This window comes from Lemur catta, chromosome 3 (assembly GCF_020740605.2).
Source record: "Lemur catta isolate mLemCat1 chromosome 3, mLemCat1.pri, whole genome shotgun sequence".
In the NCBI taxonomy this organism is placed as follows: Eukaryota; Metazoa; Chordata; class Mammalia; order Primates; family Lemuridae; genus Lemur; species Lemur catta.
The window spans coordinates 78,830,528-78,847,832 of NC_059130.1; the positions used below are offsets into that span (position 1 = coordinate 78,830,528).

A 17,305-nucleotide genomic window follows, 5' to 3' on the forward strand; every position below is an offset into this window, starting at 1 on the left:
CATGGTGACTTTTAAAATAAAAGTCTCTTTGTAAGTTTTTTATTTAAAAATTTACCTATTGCTTATAATTTAAATTATGACCACCTAAAGTTGATTCCCATATCACATAATAGATGAACAAATGGTATTGTAAGAATTTTGATTGAGAAATGTAAATGGTATTTTTTGAGGTGAGGTGATATGTTTAATCTTAAATTGATAGTGACTTTAAGATAAAAAAAAACTATTTCTCAAGCCTTCTATTAAGGATTTAATACCAGATTATTAAACCACATTAATTTGGGATGAGTTTAATGTGTAATATATTGGGTTTTTAATTTGCCTCAGTTCATTCAAAGCTTTCTCAATATGTTGGGTGGATCAACATTTTGGTTGATTTGATAGAGTATAACTTTCCATTCTGAGACTTCCAATATATTCCTCTTCTCCTCTCTGGCTTAGATTTTGTTCTTGGTTTGTTATATTTACCATTTAGATTGTTTTCTCCACATACATCATGCCACCACCAGCCTCCTAAAGGAGAGAGATATGCAATTTAATGAATATAAACTCACATGTAGTTACTGTTATATCTCCCTATGAGTTTATCATCCTTTCTTATAAATATTACAGCATTGTAGATGCATGTGTCCCAGTTTTAAATAATCAGTATAAATCTCATGTATATAACGAAAATTGAAAATCTGTGAAGGATTAGAGGTAAAGTACCTGGTTGAACTAGAATTAATATTTTTGTTAAGATAATTAAGAGATTTTACCTATAAAGAAAATGCTTATTTGGGGTTGGGATTTTAAAGAGTTGATGTTGTATATTATAGCTAATACTGTGGAGTAGTGAAGATATGAAAATAAAGTATTGGTATCAGAAGAGGATACCTGAAGAACTTTCTGGACAGTTGAAGCGTCCCTTTGCTTTGTGATCCCAAGTAGAAAACACCAAATCTTTGTGTTCTGGGAGTGCATTGGGGATGTTGCCAGTAATTTCAACTAGGTGTAGTGTATAGTTGGTTTCATGATCTCCCAAGTGAAAAGAATATTCAATATGATGTTTGTTGTCTTTCCAGTCTTCCAGCTCAAATCGTAAAATGTGCTTAGAGTGCTTCACTATGGAGTATATCTTCTCTAGGCCCAACCAAAATTCTCCTGAAAAGAAAAGTTTTAAAAATCTGTGAATTGTTAACTACAGATTGGTCACAGATAGTTTTTTAAAGAGTGTCTTTAATTGGTATAAGTAAATAAGGTGTTTAGTCTTGGATCTCTTTTAGAGTCTCTTAAAATACATCCTTTCTAAACAATTTTACTGAAGGTAGTTGTATGCACAAAAATGTTAATATATCTGCTTAAAGTCTGATTATCCTTTCTAAAATGTATATTACAAGACATGTGAAACATAGTACATTATTATAGATATTTTAGGTCTGGTCATTGGTAAAATACTATCTCACTTCTAAGTATATAGAACAGCTTTTCTGTCAGCTATTAATATCCATGTACAGTCAAGAGATTTGTTAAGTATTCCCAGAGCCTTGGTTAATAGTGATGTCATTTTCCTCAAATATAAACCTGGCCTTTGGTATTTGTTTGATATATATGTTTTCTTTGTAAAAAAAAGAAGCGAATAAATTTTTAAAAATATTTTAAATTAAAAAGTGTGGTTCTTAATAACTTTTCTCTGTAATTTTAAAAATTATTTTATTTGGAATTAAAAACATAAATAACAAATATAAATAGATCATTCTTTATTGCAATTCTTTTTATTAAAGTATTAATATTTTCATACTGCTGTTGAGTTTTAGTAGGAAGCTTCATTTTAAGGATTACTGGTAAATTCAAGTATAAATGGGTTAATTTCTTATTAGAAATAGATGAGTATTCTGGACTTAACTGTCAGCTGTTTACTTTTGGGTTACACTCACTCTTAGAAGATTTGGGGCTATAAATCATAACACTGAATATACCTTCTAGTTAGGAATTTAACTGGTAGTTTGAATATAAAATTTTTTAAATGGTCAAATAGTACTGAGCATTTAAAAATTTGATATAGCTGGGCATGGTGACATGCACCTATAGTTCCAGCTACTTGGGAGACTGAGGCAAGAGGATCGCTTGAGCCCAGGAGTTCAGTCCAGCCTGGGCAACATAGTAAGACCCTGTCTCTAAAAAAGTAAATCAATTAAAAAATAAAAATTTAATATAATAATATTTTTTACTTTATAAGTGAGTACTTATACATCATTCATGGATTTGTATAAAGTACTTTTGGATTTTAAACATATTATTTATTTTTATTGTGCTTATTTCATATTATTTTTTTGTGATCAAAATAGAATAATCAGCATAGAGTTAACTCATTCATTTTAAACCATATTTTCTATAGTATACATTTGTAATATTTAAATCATTGCAGTTTTAACATTTGTATATCTGGTAATTTTCTTGTCCTTTATAACCTCCAATTAATTGATATCTAACATGTTAATGAGAGAATAGAACCAATAATACTAGGGATAGTTGTCTTCATAACCTACTCATAGCACTTACTATTTATCTAAGCACATAGCAGTTAATCAAAATTGTCTTTAGTAATTATAATTATAAACTACTAAATTAAATTGTATTAAGTACAGTTAAGAACAGACATGTAATTGTGATAAATGTAATTCAATTAGTGACAATTGTAATGAGTGTAATTACTAACAAATGTGTAATTATTTGATAATAAGTTTTATGAAGGCTGAGATTGTTTCTTTCATTGCTACTTTCCCAATGCCCAGTCCATAATAGGATCTCAATAAATATTTGTAAATTAACGTGTGAATGAATGATTGAATGTAGCCACCTTACCATCAAGCCTCCCAAAACCATATTTGTAGTTCTCCCAAGTTTCATTGAAGTTTTGTGATCCATCTGTTCGTTGTTGAATTAACGTCCATGGACTACCTGAATAAAATGAACAAAATTCTGTATTTTTAGTAGACTGATGTTAACAGATGTAAATAATACTGTTTGTTTTTTTGTTTGGTTTTAATTGGTGGTTTTGTCAAGTAGTTTATTAATGTTACAGCAATACATTTCATTATTTATTATGGTCTCAAAAAGTTAAGTGAAGAGCAGCTGAAGAATTTTGTCTTAGTAAACTTATTGACAATAGTCACTTCAGATTTTTTTATAGAGGAAAAGGAGAATATTGAATGAATACATAAATGAGATAAATGTAAGTACTAGATTTATATTAATATTCATGTTATATATATATCATTTATACATATGTGTGTATACACATAGATAGAGAAAGAGTATGAGAGAGAGAGAATACAAAGATAACAGGGTTAGGCTTACTAATGGGTAGTGAGTAACTTGAACTGACTACTATTTTCTCCTTAGGCAGGTTTTACCTGATTTAACATCACAGTAGACATTAAAAACTTGAGCGTTGCTGGGTCTAATGGCATACATGCCACTTGTATGTTCACCTCTGTTATAAATGGTGGTACAATCAGGAGGAATGCCTAGAATCAACAAAATGTTATTACATGGGATTTAATAACAGGAAAGATGTCTTTGGAGCTTGAGATTTTACTTGACATTTCATCAAACTGTGGCAAATGTAGGTGTTTTTAGTAGTGTTTATGCTAAATCATTTTTATTAGATGGCATGTTATGTTACTTAAAGAATGCAGAAATAGTTATTACCAAACTGAGTTCTTTTTAAGAAAAGTGACAAAATCAGAATTTTAAGCACATTAGTATTTTTTGCTAGATGTAGAAAGAATCTAAAGTGGCAAAAATACATGTGAAACAGTACAGTGCAACAGATATATGTGGAAAGAAGGAACATTACCTGGAGAAAATTAATAACAGATCTATTCCATATGAATTACATAAAAAATGAAGGTCTAAAGAATGTATCATTGGGTTGTAGTTTGGCTGGGACTGAAGACTTATTTCCCACAGCTTTTGTTATTGAGAAAAATTTCAAGGAAACGTGAAAGTGGAAAGAATTGTTGAAGAGAACACCATAATCTTTCTATCTATATTGAACAATTGTTAATATTTTGCTATATTGCTTTTATGCACACACACATACACAAGTATGTCTTTTGTTGTGCTGTTTGAAAGTAATTTGCAAATATCATGATCCTTAACTCCTTAAATATTTCAGCATGTATTTGTTAAGAGTTTATCCTCTTCCATAACTATAATACTTTTGTCACATCTAGAAAACTAATAAACATTTCATATTATCTAATAATCAAGTCCATATTTAGATTTCCCTGATTGTCTTAAGAATCTTGTTTATAGATTTAAAAAGAACCCCAGGATCTAATTTAGGTTGACACATTGTATTTGGTGATATGTCTCTTTACTCTTTTAGTCTAGAACAGGTCCTAAGAATAGGGAATTTGATGATAATATCTTCAAAAAGGAAACCCACCAAAGTGTCTTACCATCATGTTCTACATTTTTTATTTCATTCAGCTGAAGAAAGGGAGTAGTTCTTGGTGCTCTTGGCTTGGAAGAAAGAGAATTTTCTGTGGGTTCTTTAATACCAGTCCTTCTGAGCTGATAAAAGAATATAAATCTACTTTTAAAAATGGTACTGAATATATAATTAGGAGAAATCTGAGTAAGGATATCAAAAGTACAATTTATATACATCTTTTTTTTAAATTTGTATACATCTTGTCTTTTAGTTTATAGTAAGTTATTGCTTTTGATGTTAAAAGGGATAAACAGTGCTATTTAGATTCTACAGATTACCCATTTTCAAGATATTTAATTAGGTACATTATTTAATAAGTTAAAAAAAATAAAGCAATGCAAAAAAACCAGACATGGGTCAAAAAACAGAGCAAGGCCAAAAGCAGAGACTTTGCTTTTCTTAGAATATTTTAATATATTCTTTTTACTTACATGAACAGAATATGTTTAATGTTCTATTCAGTAACATAGGCAGATTTTAAATTTAATAATTCTTAATTGCAGGTCTTATTGATTCTCAGAACTGCCATAAAGACATAGCACATAATTTGAACAAGGCTTCTTTCTTGATAGTTTTTGACCTGTAAACATATCTATAGATGTTATCACGCTGGCAGGTTTATTTGCTTACACTCAGTATATTTGATAATTCATTGTTAGTTTAGCAATAACATTTTATTTTTATATAAAGCATGTTGAGTTTGCAATTTATTGAATGATAGCTTTTCTTACTGATGATGAGAAAATCAGAATATATAACATCTTGCATTATTAGTGTTGGTTTCTTGATACTGGCATAAGTGACATTTTCTAGGATGTAGTTTATAAAGATCTGTTGTAAAGCTCACTTGCTGGATGTTAGCCTTTTCTATTAAGTAACTGTGTGATCTTACAGTCACTAAACTTTTTAGAGTTTTGGTTTCTGAACTTAAATGTGGAATTTGGATGAGATGATCTAAAGCTTCTTCCAACTCAGAAATTCATTGTTTTGGTTTCTTCATTTTATTTTTAGATAGAATGTATATCATTATATAATAGTGACATTTTGCTTTTGTGAGTGGTTTCATTTAATCGTAGTAAATGATATAATAAAAACAAATTTAGAAAAATAACCTATGTAATAAGGATATTACGGAATCAAATGTAGTTGGCAAAAAAAAATTTGGAAAATTCGCATAGCCTACTAAAATTATTGTTTGTTTAGTGGAAATCAATAGTAATTTCTTTTATAATTCTTAGGAACCATTTTTTACCAGTTTTCTCTGATTCTGTATTTTTTGACTCTCTTGAACGGTTGTTCAGGAGTATTACTAATTAATACTTTTAAATTATTGCACTATAAATGGAAATACTTAGATTCAGACATAGCTTTATTCTAAATAAATTCCTTCCTTCCTCCCCTCACCAATTGTTTACATTGTAGATTATTTACATTGTTGGTTGTTGGCCTTTAATTATCAGGCACGCAGTTTCTAATAATGCAAGTTATAAGAATCATGGCGAGTGTTTATTAGCTGTGATGAATATGACATTACCTTTATTAATCCAACAGATATTTATTGAGCACCTACTGTTTGTTATTCGGTGTTTTATATTCTGGGGTACAGCAATGGAAACAATGGAAAAAAATCCCTATACTCATGGATTCTACATTTTAGTGCAGGAATAGGCAAGATAAATAACTAAAATATATATTATGTTTACATAAATGTAAGTGTTAAGGGGAAAAAGTAGTTAAGGAGGTAGAAGCTTTCAGGGATGGGATTAGGTGGTTGTCATTTTTGAGTAAGTGACCTGGGAATGCTTCGTTGAGAATTTTATATTTGGTAGGGACCTAAAGGGAATGAAAGAGTGGGCCATAAAGATACCAGGTCAAAGAGCATTCCAACTAGAAGGAACAACAAGGACAAAGGCCCTGAGGTGGCAGAATGTTTGATGTGTTTGAGTAACAACGAAGAGGCTAGTACGAGAGAAGTAAGGGAGATAATGAAAGTTCAGGTCATCTGAGTCTTAAGAGCCAATATGAGAGAGATGGGGAACCCACTTACGTCGTGGGGTTTAGAACAAAGAGAAACATGATCTAATTTAAATGTTAATAGGATAACTTTAGCTGCTGTGAATTTTTTTTTTCTCACAACAATCCTATAAGATAGTTTCTGTTATTATCTTCATAGGATATGTGAGGAAACTGAGAAACAGAAGGGTTAAGAAATTTATTCAAGGCCACACAGAAAGTTTCAGAGCCACGATTTAAACCCAGGTAGTTTATTACTTTCACAGTCTGAAATCTTAACAGTCATGCTGATGCAATTATTTTACTCATGATCCAATTAAGGCTTTTAAACAATTTTAGGGTCCACTACTTCTATAAACCAATGTAAAAGTTTGGGCATACCATTAAAATATTGACTTACCTGATTTTCTATTTCTTTTATTTGACTATGCTGTTGGTTTAATTGTTTATATTGTTCTTCCACAGTCTGGAGAAGGTCTTTGATACTGTTATCTTGCTGTTCTACAAAAGTCTGGGTATAGATTGTAGTTGGTTAAAAGTGTCTTTCCTCTTTATTTTTTGTTAGAGTTTTTATTTCCTATAACACTATCACACAATCTAAATTTTTTAACTAATAGTGTATTAGAAAAATAAATATTGATAATCAATTTTTCTTGTATGCATCTTTCAAATAGTACATACTTTTGTTCTTAAAGTTTCACTTAAAATGTACCATCTCTAAAATTTGATTTTTGGAACTTCAATTAAAAGAAAAAAACCCCAGTGTATTTTAATAGGAATAAATCTTTACCATTTACTGTATTATGTTTATTCATTTTAAACATAGGAGAATAGTTTTCAAGTTTTAATACCTGTAACTTTTTTTTACCTCTAGTAATTTGCAATAGTGTAATGATTTAGTGTTCTATATTTTATTACCTAACTGATTTATAATTTTCACATGGAATGTAAACTTTAGTTGTTTTCATATATAATATTAGGGAAACAAAAACTATGTAAGAGAAAATTTATTTTCTGGAGGTTATTTTTCTTGAGAAAAATTAAGTATTTCAACAAGGCAACAAAGTATTTCAAATAGCATGTCTTAAGATTTTTTTTTTTTTAAGATCCACATTGAAAACATAATCATGAACCCACTTTGATTTCTACTTACTTTAAGTGAAGTTACTGCTGGGTGTTCCTGAGTTTCAGGTTGATTTTGAATTAAATTAGCTAATTGCTCCTCCAAATATCTCACTTTTTGTTGAAGTAGAATTTTTTCTTCTAGGAGGCTTTCAAGTTTTGAGTTGAGTTCAAGTGACATATTCTTCACTTCTTCATTTTTGACTTGTAGTTTGTATGTAGTTCTTCTCAGTTCTTTTTCTTCTTCTTTGATTTCATTGGTTTGCAGTGAGAGATCATAAAAAGACTGATCAAATATGTTGAGTTTTTGAAATATGTCATTAATTTGGCCCTTAGTCTTATGGACAAAGTCTTTAAGACCATGTCCCAACTGAAGGAGGCCATTGGCTAAAATTTTTACATCATCTAACATAGCAAATCTTGATATTGGCTCTGAAGATATAGTATCAAGTGACGAATTGTTTTGGTCAATTCTTGAAGAAATAACTACAGGAACAATAAAAAGAATGATCTTAATCATGTACATTTTTATCCTAATTTAATTTCAAGCGATTTCAAACTTTTTTTCTTCTGGAAGCAGACCTAGACTTCTTAAGTCTACATATACACCACTATTTGCCACATGAAATGTGAGATTGGCAGGTAAATATAGTTAATAATTAAGCTTTGTTAACTTGTACAAATGTGACCTTCTTCCACATTGAGTTAGATCAATGCTGAATGAAATCAAAGAAATGAGTAACTAACTTAATAGGTAATTTGAAATTGTTATTGTATTTAGCTATATTATAAGCTATACTTTCAGTGTTATGATATCTACCTGTTAAAAGCTTAATTTTTTACGGTTTTAAAAGACATTTATAAATCAAAAACAAACTTTTGATGTGTAAATTCATTATTAAAGTTGAGGAAAAATTAATGAATTAAGTATTCATTTCTCAAGCTGTATTTTAGTTCTTAGGAAACAGTGACCCATTCCCCAGAATGCCTTCTTTCTGAAGCTTTTCTCTACTCCTTCAGGTGATATTATGGCTCTCAATACTATATTCTTATGGTACTCTATAAACTAACATGTATATTCCTTATTATTTGTCACTATAATTATTTGTTAGTATGTCTTTTTGCATCATATGTGTCTTAACCATCCTTGTATATGATCACAAAATCCCGTACATAATAAATGTCATTACAGACATTTCACCCCCTTTCTTGATTATGTTTTGTCCTTATTTCTAGGCTCTTTTCCACATGCCCACTGAAGAAACAATAGATATTTGGTTTTCTAAGATCGAACTAGAATTAAATCTTAAATACTTTCAATGTCTGAAACCATTTGCCCATCAGAAGTTTTTCTGAAGTTTGTGAGCTTAGTGACAATTTTGATAATAAAAATTTAACAAAAAAATATTAACAGTATTTCTAAAAATGAATGTTCCATTGAGCTTCTTAGTGTTAGAAGGAGAAATACTAAATGCTTAAATATGTGATTATACTTAGTGTTTAGATTAAGAACTTTGTTAGAAAATAGCAGATCCTTGAAAACTGCCTAATCTGGACATAAATTAATATGGTGAAATTGTTGAGAGTATGGGTTCTGAAGTCAGACTATGGTCTGGGTCCAAAAGCTAACTCTAGATATCTGCCCTTGGACAAGTTACTTAACCTCCTCATACCTTAGTCTCCTCATCTGTAAAGCTGGGGTAATTATAATACATAATTCATAGGATTATGAGAATTTAAAAAAAATAATACATGTAGAGCACTGACAACAGTGTCTGGCAAATAGGAAGTACTCAATATGTTAGTTTTTATACCACACAAAACTAACCTGTGTACCTGTGTATAATCAACCCTACCTAAAAGAAATTTTTTATGAAGTTAATAGCTTTTAAACAAAGGGAAAAACTTTGACATAACAAATTTTAGTGTAAATTATAAATTGTCAAGCAAAATTTAATAAAGTGAACCACTTCCAAATTTCTATTCTTCGAAATGCTTCTTCCTGGTATAAAATGGAGGCCCGTACTTTTGATGATTTAGAATTCGGGCTTTGATTTATAGTTGCAGTAAAGGTAGTATACCATAGTGGTTAAGGGCATGTTTCTGAAGCAAGTGTGCCTGAATTGGAACCCTGGCTTTGTTCTTCTTCATCTCTGTGACCCTTGATCAGATTTCTTAGCTTCTCTGTACCTCTGTTTTCTCATCTGTCCAGTGAAGATAACACCTACTTAACAGGGTTGTGTAAAGATTAAAAGTTTAACATTTTCAAAGCACTTAGAACATTACCTGGTATATAGTAAGCATACTTGGTGTATAGTAACATTACCTGGTATATAGTAAGCAATATTACAATCAATGCATTTACAACCATACTATAGTATTTTACTTGTAAAAATTATCTAATCCCATATTAAGATCATGTAAATTGGGAAATTTTGCTAGAATCTAGGTTTTCTAAGTTTTGATCTCTTAGACCTTGGTAAGGAATTATGTCTTTTGATTAGCATGTGTATACTTTTTATTAAGTATCTAATACAGAACCACATAAATATTTGTAGCTGAAACAAAGAATATAAGTAAATAAAAATGCATAAATACTTCCACTAGTGAAGAAAAAACCAAAAAATTTCCTTGTTTTTCATTTTTATCTTACCGTTTGCACTGGTACATGTTATGGAATTTAAAAGTATATGTTGAATTAGAGGAGAAATTTAAATTTTCTCCTTTTTATTTAAAAGAAAAAGTTAGAATTGTAATTATTGATCATGAAGGCCATATTTCAAAACTTCTCTTAACTAAGCTGTCAGGTTTTATGGCTTAAAACTATTAATCCTGATATTTCATCCACCTGCTAGTTGAGGGAGACTGTAGATGGGCCAACTTCTCCCCTACTGCACCATAAACTGTTTATTGGCAAGATCTGTATCTGGTTTTAATTTATATCCTTTATAGCACTTTAGTACAATGCCTTCCACCCTGTAGAAACAATAAATATTTATTGAATGAATAAGAGAAGGATAAAGTCATAACATAGGAGTTTTCCAAGCGTAAAATTTACATAAAGTAAATGCTTCCCCCCCTTTTTGATACGGCAAGCTTGTTTTAGAGAAGGGAGTTTGAAGAGTAACCCCTTTTAGTGCATGGAAATAACTGGACACTAGTACCAAAGAGAGGCTGTGTGAAGGAATTTCCTTCCATATTTGATTGTGTACTAAGATAGTAACCCTTTTTGCATAATTTATGCAATTCCTCACATGTAACACTGATAGAGGCAATGGATACATATTCTTGGTTTATAGTATATTGTCTCTGAGTATAAATATCTGGATAATTTTTTCTTACAGTAATTTGAACTACATTATTGATTATAATTTAAGCAAGTAATTCATGTAATTACAAGCTGTAGAGGTGCTTCAACATGGGACAATGCAATAGTAATAATTTCATAAATGATTTTATGTCTGCCTTCTAATCCCTCCTATCTGAGTACACATTGCTATAGGCACAATCTAACCTTTGCTTGAACTTGTGCCAATTTAAATAGAACCCTGGTTTACACAGTAATCCTAACATTTTGGGACGCCGAGGCAGGAGGATTGTTTGAGGCCAGGAGTTTGGGACTAGCTTGGGCAACGTAGCAAGACCCCATCTCTTAAAGAAAAAAAAATAGCTGAGCATGGTGTTGTGCACCTGTAGTCCATTTTCTCTGGAGACTGAAGCAGGAGGATTGCTTGAGTCCAGGAGTTTGAAGTTGCAGTGAGCTATTGATGATGCCACTGCATTCTAAACCAGGCAACAGAGTGAGACCCTATTTAAAAAAAGAAAAGAAAGAAAAAGAAAAGAACCCTGGTCAAATATAATCAGTAATGTTATAAAAATTAAAACATTTATGCCAAAGAAAATAAGAATCTTATAAAGAAACTTAGGTCCTAATTTAAGGATTTCTAGTTTCTAGGAACCAATATTCAAAATTTCTTAGCTACATAGAATTTTAGGATATTTAAGAGCCTAAATTGTTTAAATTCGAAGTAAAGCATAGTCCTTTATCCTCCACCAGGTTGTGCAGTATGACTTTCAAATAAAACAAAAGGTATTTTGGCTCTTTTGTACATAGTATCTCTTTAATTTCTTCCTTTTTAGCTATGATAATTTGTTTTTTAATTAATATATTTGACAGATTCTGAAAGTAGTTGAGGAAAACACATTTATAAATAGAAATGTTTATATTAATTAAAATAAGGAATAATGCCAAATAATATATTAGCTCCTCTTTACTCCCTTTGTCCAAAACAGTACTATCCAATGCAAATATAATATGAGCCATATATGTAATTTAAAAATTTTAGTAGCCACATTAAAAAAACCAAAAAGAAGGTGAAATTAATTTTAATAGTATATTTTATTTAATGTATAAAAATTATTTCAATATATGATCAATATGAAAGTATTAATTAGGGGTTTTATTTATCCTAAGTCTGTAAAATCCATTGTATATTTTATGCTTCCAGAACATCTCAGTTAGAACCAGTCACATATCAAGTTCTCAACAGTCTGACTGGACTATCTTATTGGACAGCATAGATCTAGAAGTTGAGTAAACTTTGGAGGAATCATTTTATCTATCTTACTTTTCTGTGTGTTTTCACTATTAATACATGTTAAGTTCTTTTAATGTTGGAAGTAGTTATTGTGAAAACTCAGATATTTCAAAAACTTATAAAAAATAAAAATCTTGACTCTTCACTATGAACATTTTGGAGTCTTTCAAACCAGATCCATTGATATATAAGTCATTCAAGATCTTAATATTTTAAAATGTATTTTCATATGAGTGCCTATAGATTTACCATATCCTTTTTAATGGCTCTAGAATCCTCTATTGTATGAATGTCCCTATTAATGATCATTTAAGTTATTTCCAGTTTTCTAATTATAAACAGTATTCAGAAAATATTTTTATATATGTGTGTATTTTCATATAAATTCATAGATGTTGACTTTTAAATTATGATTGCTTTTGTTAGACTGTCATTCAAAAAGGTTGTACCAATTTACATCCCTGTCAGAAGTATATGAGTATTTCTCTTTTCCCATATACTTTTACCAGTGCTTTTAATGAAACAGGTAAAAAATACTGAAAAATCTAACAGGCAAATACATACCTAGTTTGTTTTCCTGGCCATCCATGTTGCTTTCTTTGTGAATTTCCTGGGTATGTATGTAATTCTCCCTAATTCCCCCTCACCCCCTGCCTTTTAAAGTTTGTCTCTTTCTGACTAATTTTAGGAATTATTTACATGTTATGGATACTAAATCTTTGTCACATATAAGTGACAAACAGCATCTTTCCATTTTTTCATTTTTCTTCCTCCTGTGTTTATGGTATCACTTGCTATGTAGAAGTTTTAAATTTTATATCTTTTATGATTTGTAGTTTATGCTAAGAAATGCCTTCCTTACCTATAAAATCTGGTCTCCTTAAAGTTCTTCTAGTACTTTTGTGGTTTTATTTTTATTATTTAAGCCTTTGATTAATCTGCAATTTATTTTGATAAAGGGATGAAATATGAATTCATCTTTTTTCCCCTAATCGACTATCTATGTTTACCTTCTTGGTGATTTGAAATTTCTTTTAAGGAGTGTTTTAAATACAAAGTAAAGACTTACTATGTTTATTTGGGAATTTATTAGTAGGGTGAGTAGTCGAGTGGAAAAGACTCTGGATTCAATTGCATGCCTTTCATCTTCAGAGATGTCGACTTTAAAATTGTATTGCCCTTCTACCTGTGAAATTAATACAAAAATAAATTAATAAAAATAAAATTGTATTGCCTATATTGGAAGTCAAACATAGTTTATAGATAACGTTCAGTGAATTCCCATTTAACCTGGAATCTAAATACTTAGAATTGTGAAGTAACTAAATTTTTGTGTGCATTCAGCACTGTTCACTATTTATTCAGTAAATATGATGCACTGTTTAGGCCCTGAGAATATAGCAGTTAAATGGAGGGACAAGGTCCTTGCCCTGATGGAGTTTGGGCATTGTTAGAGGAGATATAAAAATAATAAGTAATACATAAATGAACAAGATACTTACAGATTGTGTAAAATTGTGAGTGAAGTAACAAAGCAATGTGGTGGGGGCTAGGTAAAGGTGAGGCTTTCCTACATTTGAAAGATGGGAATGGACCAGGCATGTCCATGCCCACAAAGCAAAGATAGTAGTAATCCTACTGTAGAGATTTGGGAGCAGGGGGTGGGTAAGTAGGGTGGGGAAGCATAATGTAGTTTGCATTTCCGTGTGTTTTGTATGTCTATCTTACTTGAAAATTTCTCATTGAGATTTGTGGGCAGATTCTTTAATCCCAAATCCTCCTATGAGCCCCGTTTATTCTGTGTTATTCTGTGTTCACAACAGTTATCATACTACATTATAATTATTTGCTTGTCTGATTTCTCCTCTAGAACATGAGTTCTCTGAAGTTAAGAACTTTGTCTTTTATCTCTGTATTCTCAGTATTTAGTATACTGTGGATATTCAGTAATATTTGTTACAATAAGGAGTTTTAGACATAATTAGGACCAATATATTATCATGTGCTTTGGATTCTGTTCTCTTCCACCATCTCAAGAATGTTACATTCTTGTTCTAGTATGTGCAAACTCTGTCTTAACTGAATTCTTTTCATTAGGATTTAATCAAGCTCAAACCTTTCCTATTTTAAAAGACTTTCAATGTTTCCATATTCTGTCTCCAATTATTACATTTTTTTCCGTTCACAACCACACTTTTAAGAATTTCACTTTATTTTGTTATCTTAATTCCTGCTTACTCCTCAACCTACTTTTATAAACCGTTTTCAACCTGAGATTATCAGTGACCCCTCATGTTGCTAAATCCCATTGAAATTTTTCAGTTCTTACCACATTTGGCTTCTTTTTTTTTTTTTTTTTTTTTTTTGAGACAGAGTCTCACTCTGTTGCCTGGGCTAGAGTGAGTGCCGTGGCGTCAGCCTAGCTCACAGCAGCCTCAAACTCCTGGGCTTAAGTGATCCTACTGTCTCAGCCCCCTGAGTAGCTGGGACTACAGGCATGCGCCAGCATGCCCGGCTAATTTTTTCTATATATATTTTTAGTTGTCCAGATAATTTTATTTCTATTTTTAGTAGAGACGGGATCTCACTCAGGCTGGTCTCGAACTCCTGACCTCGAGCGATCCACCGGCCTCGGCCTCCTAGAGGGCTAGAATTACAGGCGTGAGCCACCCACCGCGCCTGGCCCACATTTGGCTTCTGAATAGCATTTTGACACTTAACTATTTCATTCTTGTTATATTTTCTTCCTTTGGTTTCCATGTATTGTATTCTCATGATTTTCCTTCTACTTCTCTGTGGATGCCTTTTCAGTCTTCTTTGCAGGCTCATCCTTCTTTGTCTGACCATAGAGTCTTGGGAATCCCTTAAGATGCCATTCTTGGAATAAAACAGACTACAAATAATTAAATGATATAATTCTGATTCTTCCATAGTTGATGTCCTGGAGTATGATTCTTAGCATGAAAAATGATACATAGATATAAGATAGAAAAGACTAAGTAAAAATCTTATAGTCCTGAATTTGAACTATCATTACGAACTGAGAATATATTTTATGTTAAAAGCATTTTTACTCTCTTTCTACTTAAGTGGGCTAGAAATAATGACTAGACCACAACAATTGTTCACACTGTGGTTTGGAAAAACGTTTCTTAGAAGAACAACAGCTTCTTGGAAAAATGACTGATTCCAGGTCTGGGGAGAAAATGTATAAGAAGAGGCTGGAACATCTCATAATAAAAAACAAAAAGCTATCAAAGACTACAATGACTGAATCAGATGCCGTTTTGAATTTTTTTTTAATTTTCCAAAGATGGGACAATTTGATCATTCATAGGGATGGTAACTGCAGTGTATTGAAATCCATCAAATATGTTTCATCCGTGAGTTTACAAATTATGCTTAAAAAAAGATTTAATGGATCTGTTTTAGAGGATTATAGTGTACCAATTTATTTTTTTGAAAATTGGCCATAATGGAAAAGAATTAAACATTTATTCCTGCCTCTCATATAGTTGCTGACTGGCAAAGCAAATAGTACACGAGGGAAAGCACTTTTCATAGAGATGTTCCAGCTATTAAATAAAAAAGCAATGATAGAGTATTACCTTTTGGCAGCATTAATGAATTAATAGGTTTAGGCATTGATCATCATTGTCTACTAATTGTACAGAAAGAAACAACCAAACATTGTCTTCCTGATAAAGGAACACATGGACATCTGTAAGATATGGTTCATGAAGGTTCATGGTTCATGTTTTTTCGTTCAAAAAACAAAAAAAGAACACAGTATCCTTTATAAAGTGATTTTGCTGAAAAATTTAAACCTAAATATGACCAAGGCTCTAGATCCAACTCTCAATTTACAAAAAACACAGAGGAATACCTTAAATGATACTACAGGGATACAATCAGTAAAATCTAGACTCTGGAAAAATCTACACAAAAACAGTCCCCTTTCTTCAACAAATAAATTGCAAGGACAGAAAAGATGGGGATCTTACAGATAAAAAGACTTCTCCACAAACAGCTAAGTACCTATCTTTTCCTCCCATAGCTTCTGCATACCTCTCTTGTAACACTACATTGTTTTGAAATGATCTGGTTATAGGCACTTCTGCCTCATTAGACTATGTTCCTTAAGAACAAGGATTGGCTTCTTAATCTTCCTTTATTTTCCCTAGTGCCCAACACAATGCCTGACATTTGTTGAAGAATCAGTAAATATTTCCTGTACAAATTTTATTTGATGACTACAGTGTTTAGTCAGTCGCAGTCATCTTTGATCTTAGGTTCTTCTGATTAGCAAAGTGACCAATCATAACATTTCCATATTTGCCTTTTATACTTTTTGACTGTTTTGAGTACAAGTAACTCTTCTCCATTTCTGTAGTATTTCCAAAGTATATGCTTATTGTCAAAGACACTCCCATCCTCCACCATAAAAATTACTTTATTACTTTTTCTAATTGTAAAGATCATATATTTTCACTGTAAAAATTCAAATAAAATAGAGAAGTATAAAAAAAGAAAATAAAGCCATTACTATTAACTAAAAAAAGAAACTCAAGCCATCATTTTTCAGAAATACAGTTATATTCATTCTTTCTCTCTTCCTCTTCCCACCCACCCCCAGGCCGACACACACAGAGTTTTCTATAAATAGGGCAATGCTACTATAGATTCAACTCTGGAACCAGCTTCCCCTATACCCCATTCAATATGCTGGATTTCTTTTTCCACATCAATAAATAGTACTATACTTTGTCAGTTTGGGGACAAACTTCTTATTAATGTACATTAATTAACCAATCCAGTACTGGTGAGCATTATGTTTCGTTATAATTATTTGTAATTATTCTCTATTATAAAAAATGTTGTAATAAATTACTTTGAACACAACCGTTTGCACATGTGTTCAGTTTTCTCCTCAGTGAGTTTGTTGGGGCAAAGTGTGTGTTCATTTAAAATTTCTATATTGCTCTACCACCCACCAGAAAATTGAGGTCTTATTTTCATTGCCCTAGCAGTTGATTAGCAGGGTTTCATAGTACTTGAACTCTTGTTCATCACCTCCAAGCACTAGTTT

The 17,305-nt window shown here is 31.2% G+C and overlaps 2 protein-coding genes across 11 annotated transcripts in view; one reads left to right on the forward strand and one right to left on the reverse strand.

Annotated features, from left to right (window-relative positions):
* DOCK7 (dedicator of cytokinesis 7) overlaps positions 1–17,305 on the forward strand; it is a 200,771-nt gene that overhangs the window by 76,855 nt on the left and 106,611 nt on the right. The window lies entirely within an intron of this gene.
* On the reverse strand, positions 169–8,223 carry ANGPTL3 (angiopoietin like 3). Of its 2 annotated transcripts, XM_045547871.1 has the most exons (7): positions 7,650–8,223; positions 6,897–7,007; positions 4,449–4,563; positions 3,396–3,509; positions 2,845–2,940; positions 877–1,143; positions 169–513 (listed from the first exon to the last, which is right to left on the reverse strand). In XM_045547871.1, exons 1-7 carry the CDS (start codon positions 8,142–8,144, stop codon positions 344–346), a joined length of 1,368 nt encoding a protein of 455 aa, XP_045403827.1. In that variant the 5' UTR covers positions 8,145–8,223; the 3' UTR covers positions 169–343. The 2 variants fall into 2 exon arrangements, with proteins under 2 accessions (XP_045403827.1, XP_045403828.1); XM_045547872.1 differs by lacking the exon at positions 6,897–7,007 and having other exon boundaries at positions 7,650–8,214.

Coding starts and splice junctions, on each gene's coding strand:
- ANGPTL3 (XM_045547871.1), bottom strand. CDS start 8,144: ATGTACATGATTAAGATCATTCTTTTTATTGTTCCTGTAGTTATTTCT. Junction 2,941..3,395: donor CTACTGTGATGTTAAATCAG/GTAAAACCTGCC, acceptor CATTTTATTCAG/GTAGTCCATGGACGTTAATT. Junction 1,144..2,844: donor TGGTTTTGGGAGGCTTGATG/GTAAGGTGGCTA, acceptor TTTTCTTTTCAG/GAGAATTTTGGTTGGGCCTA.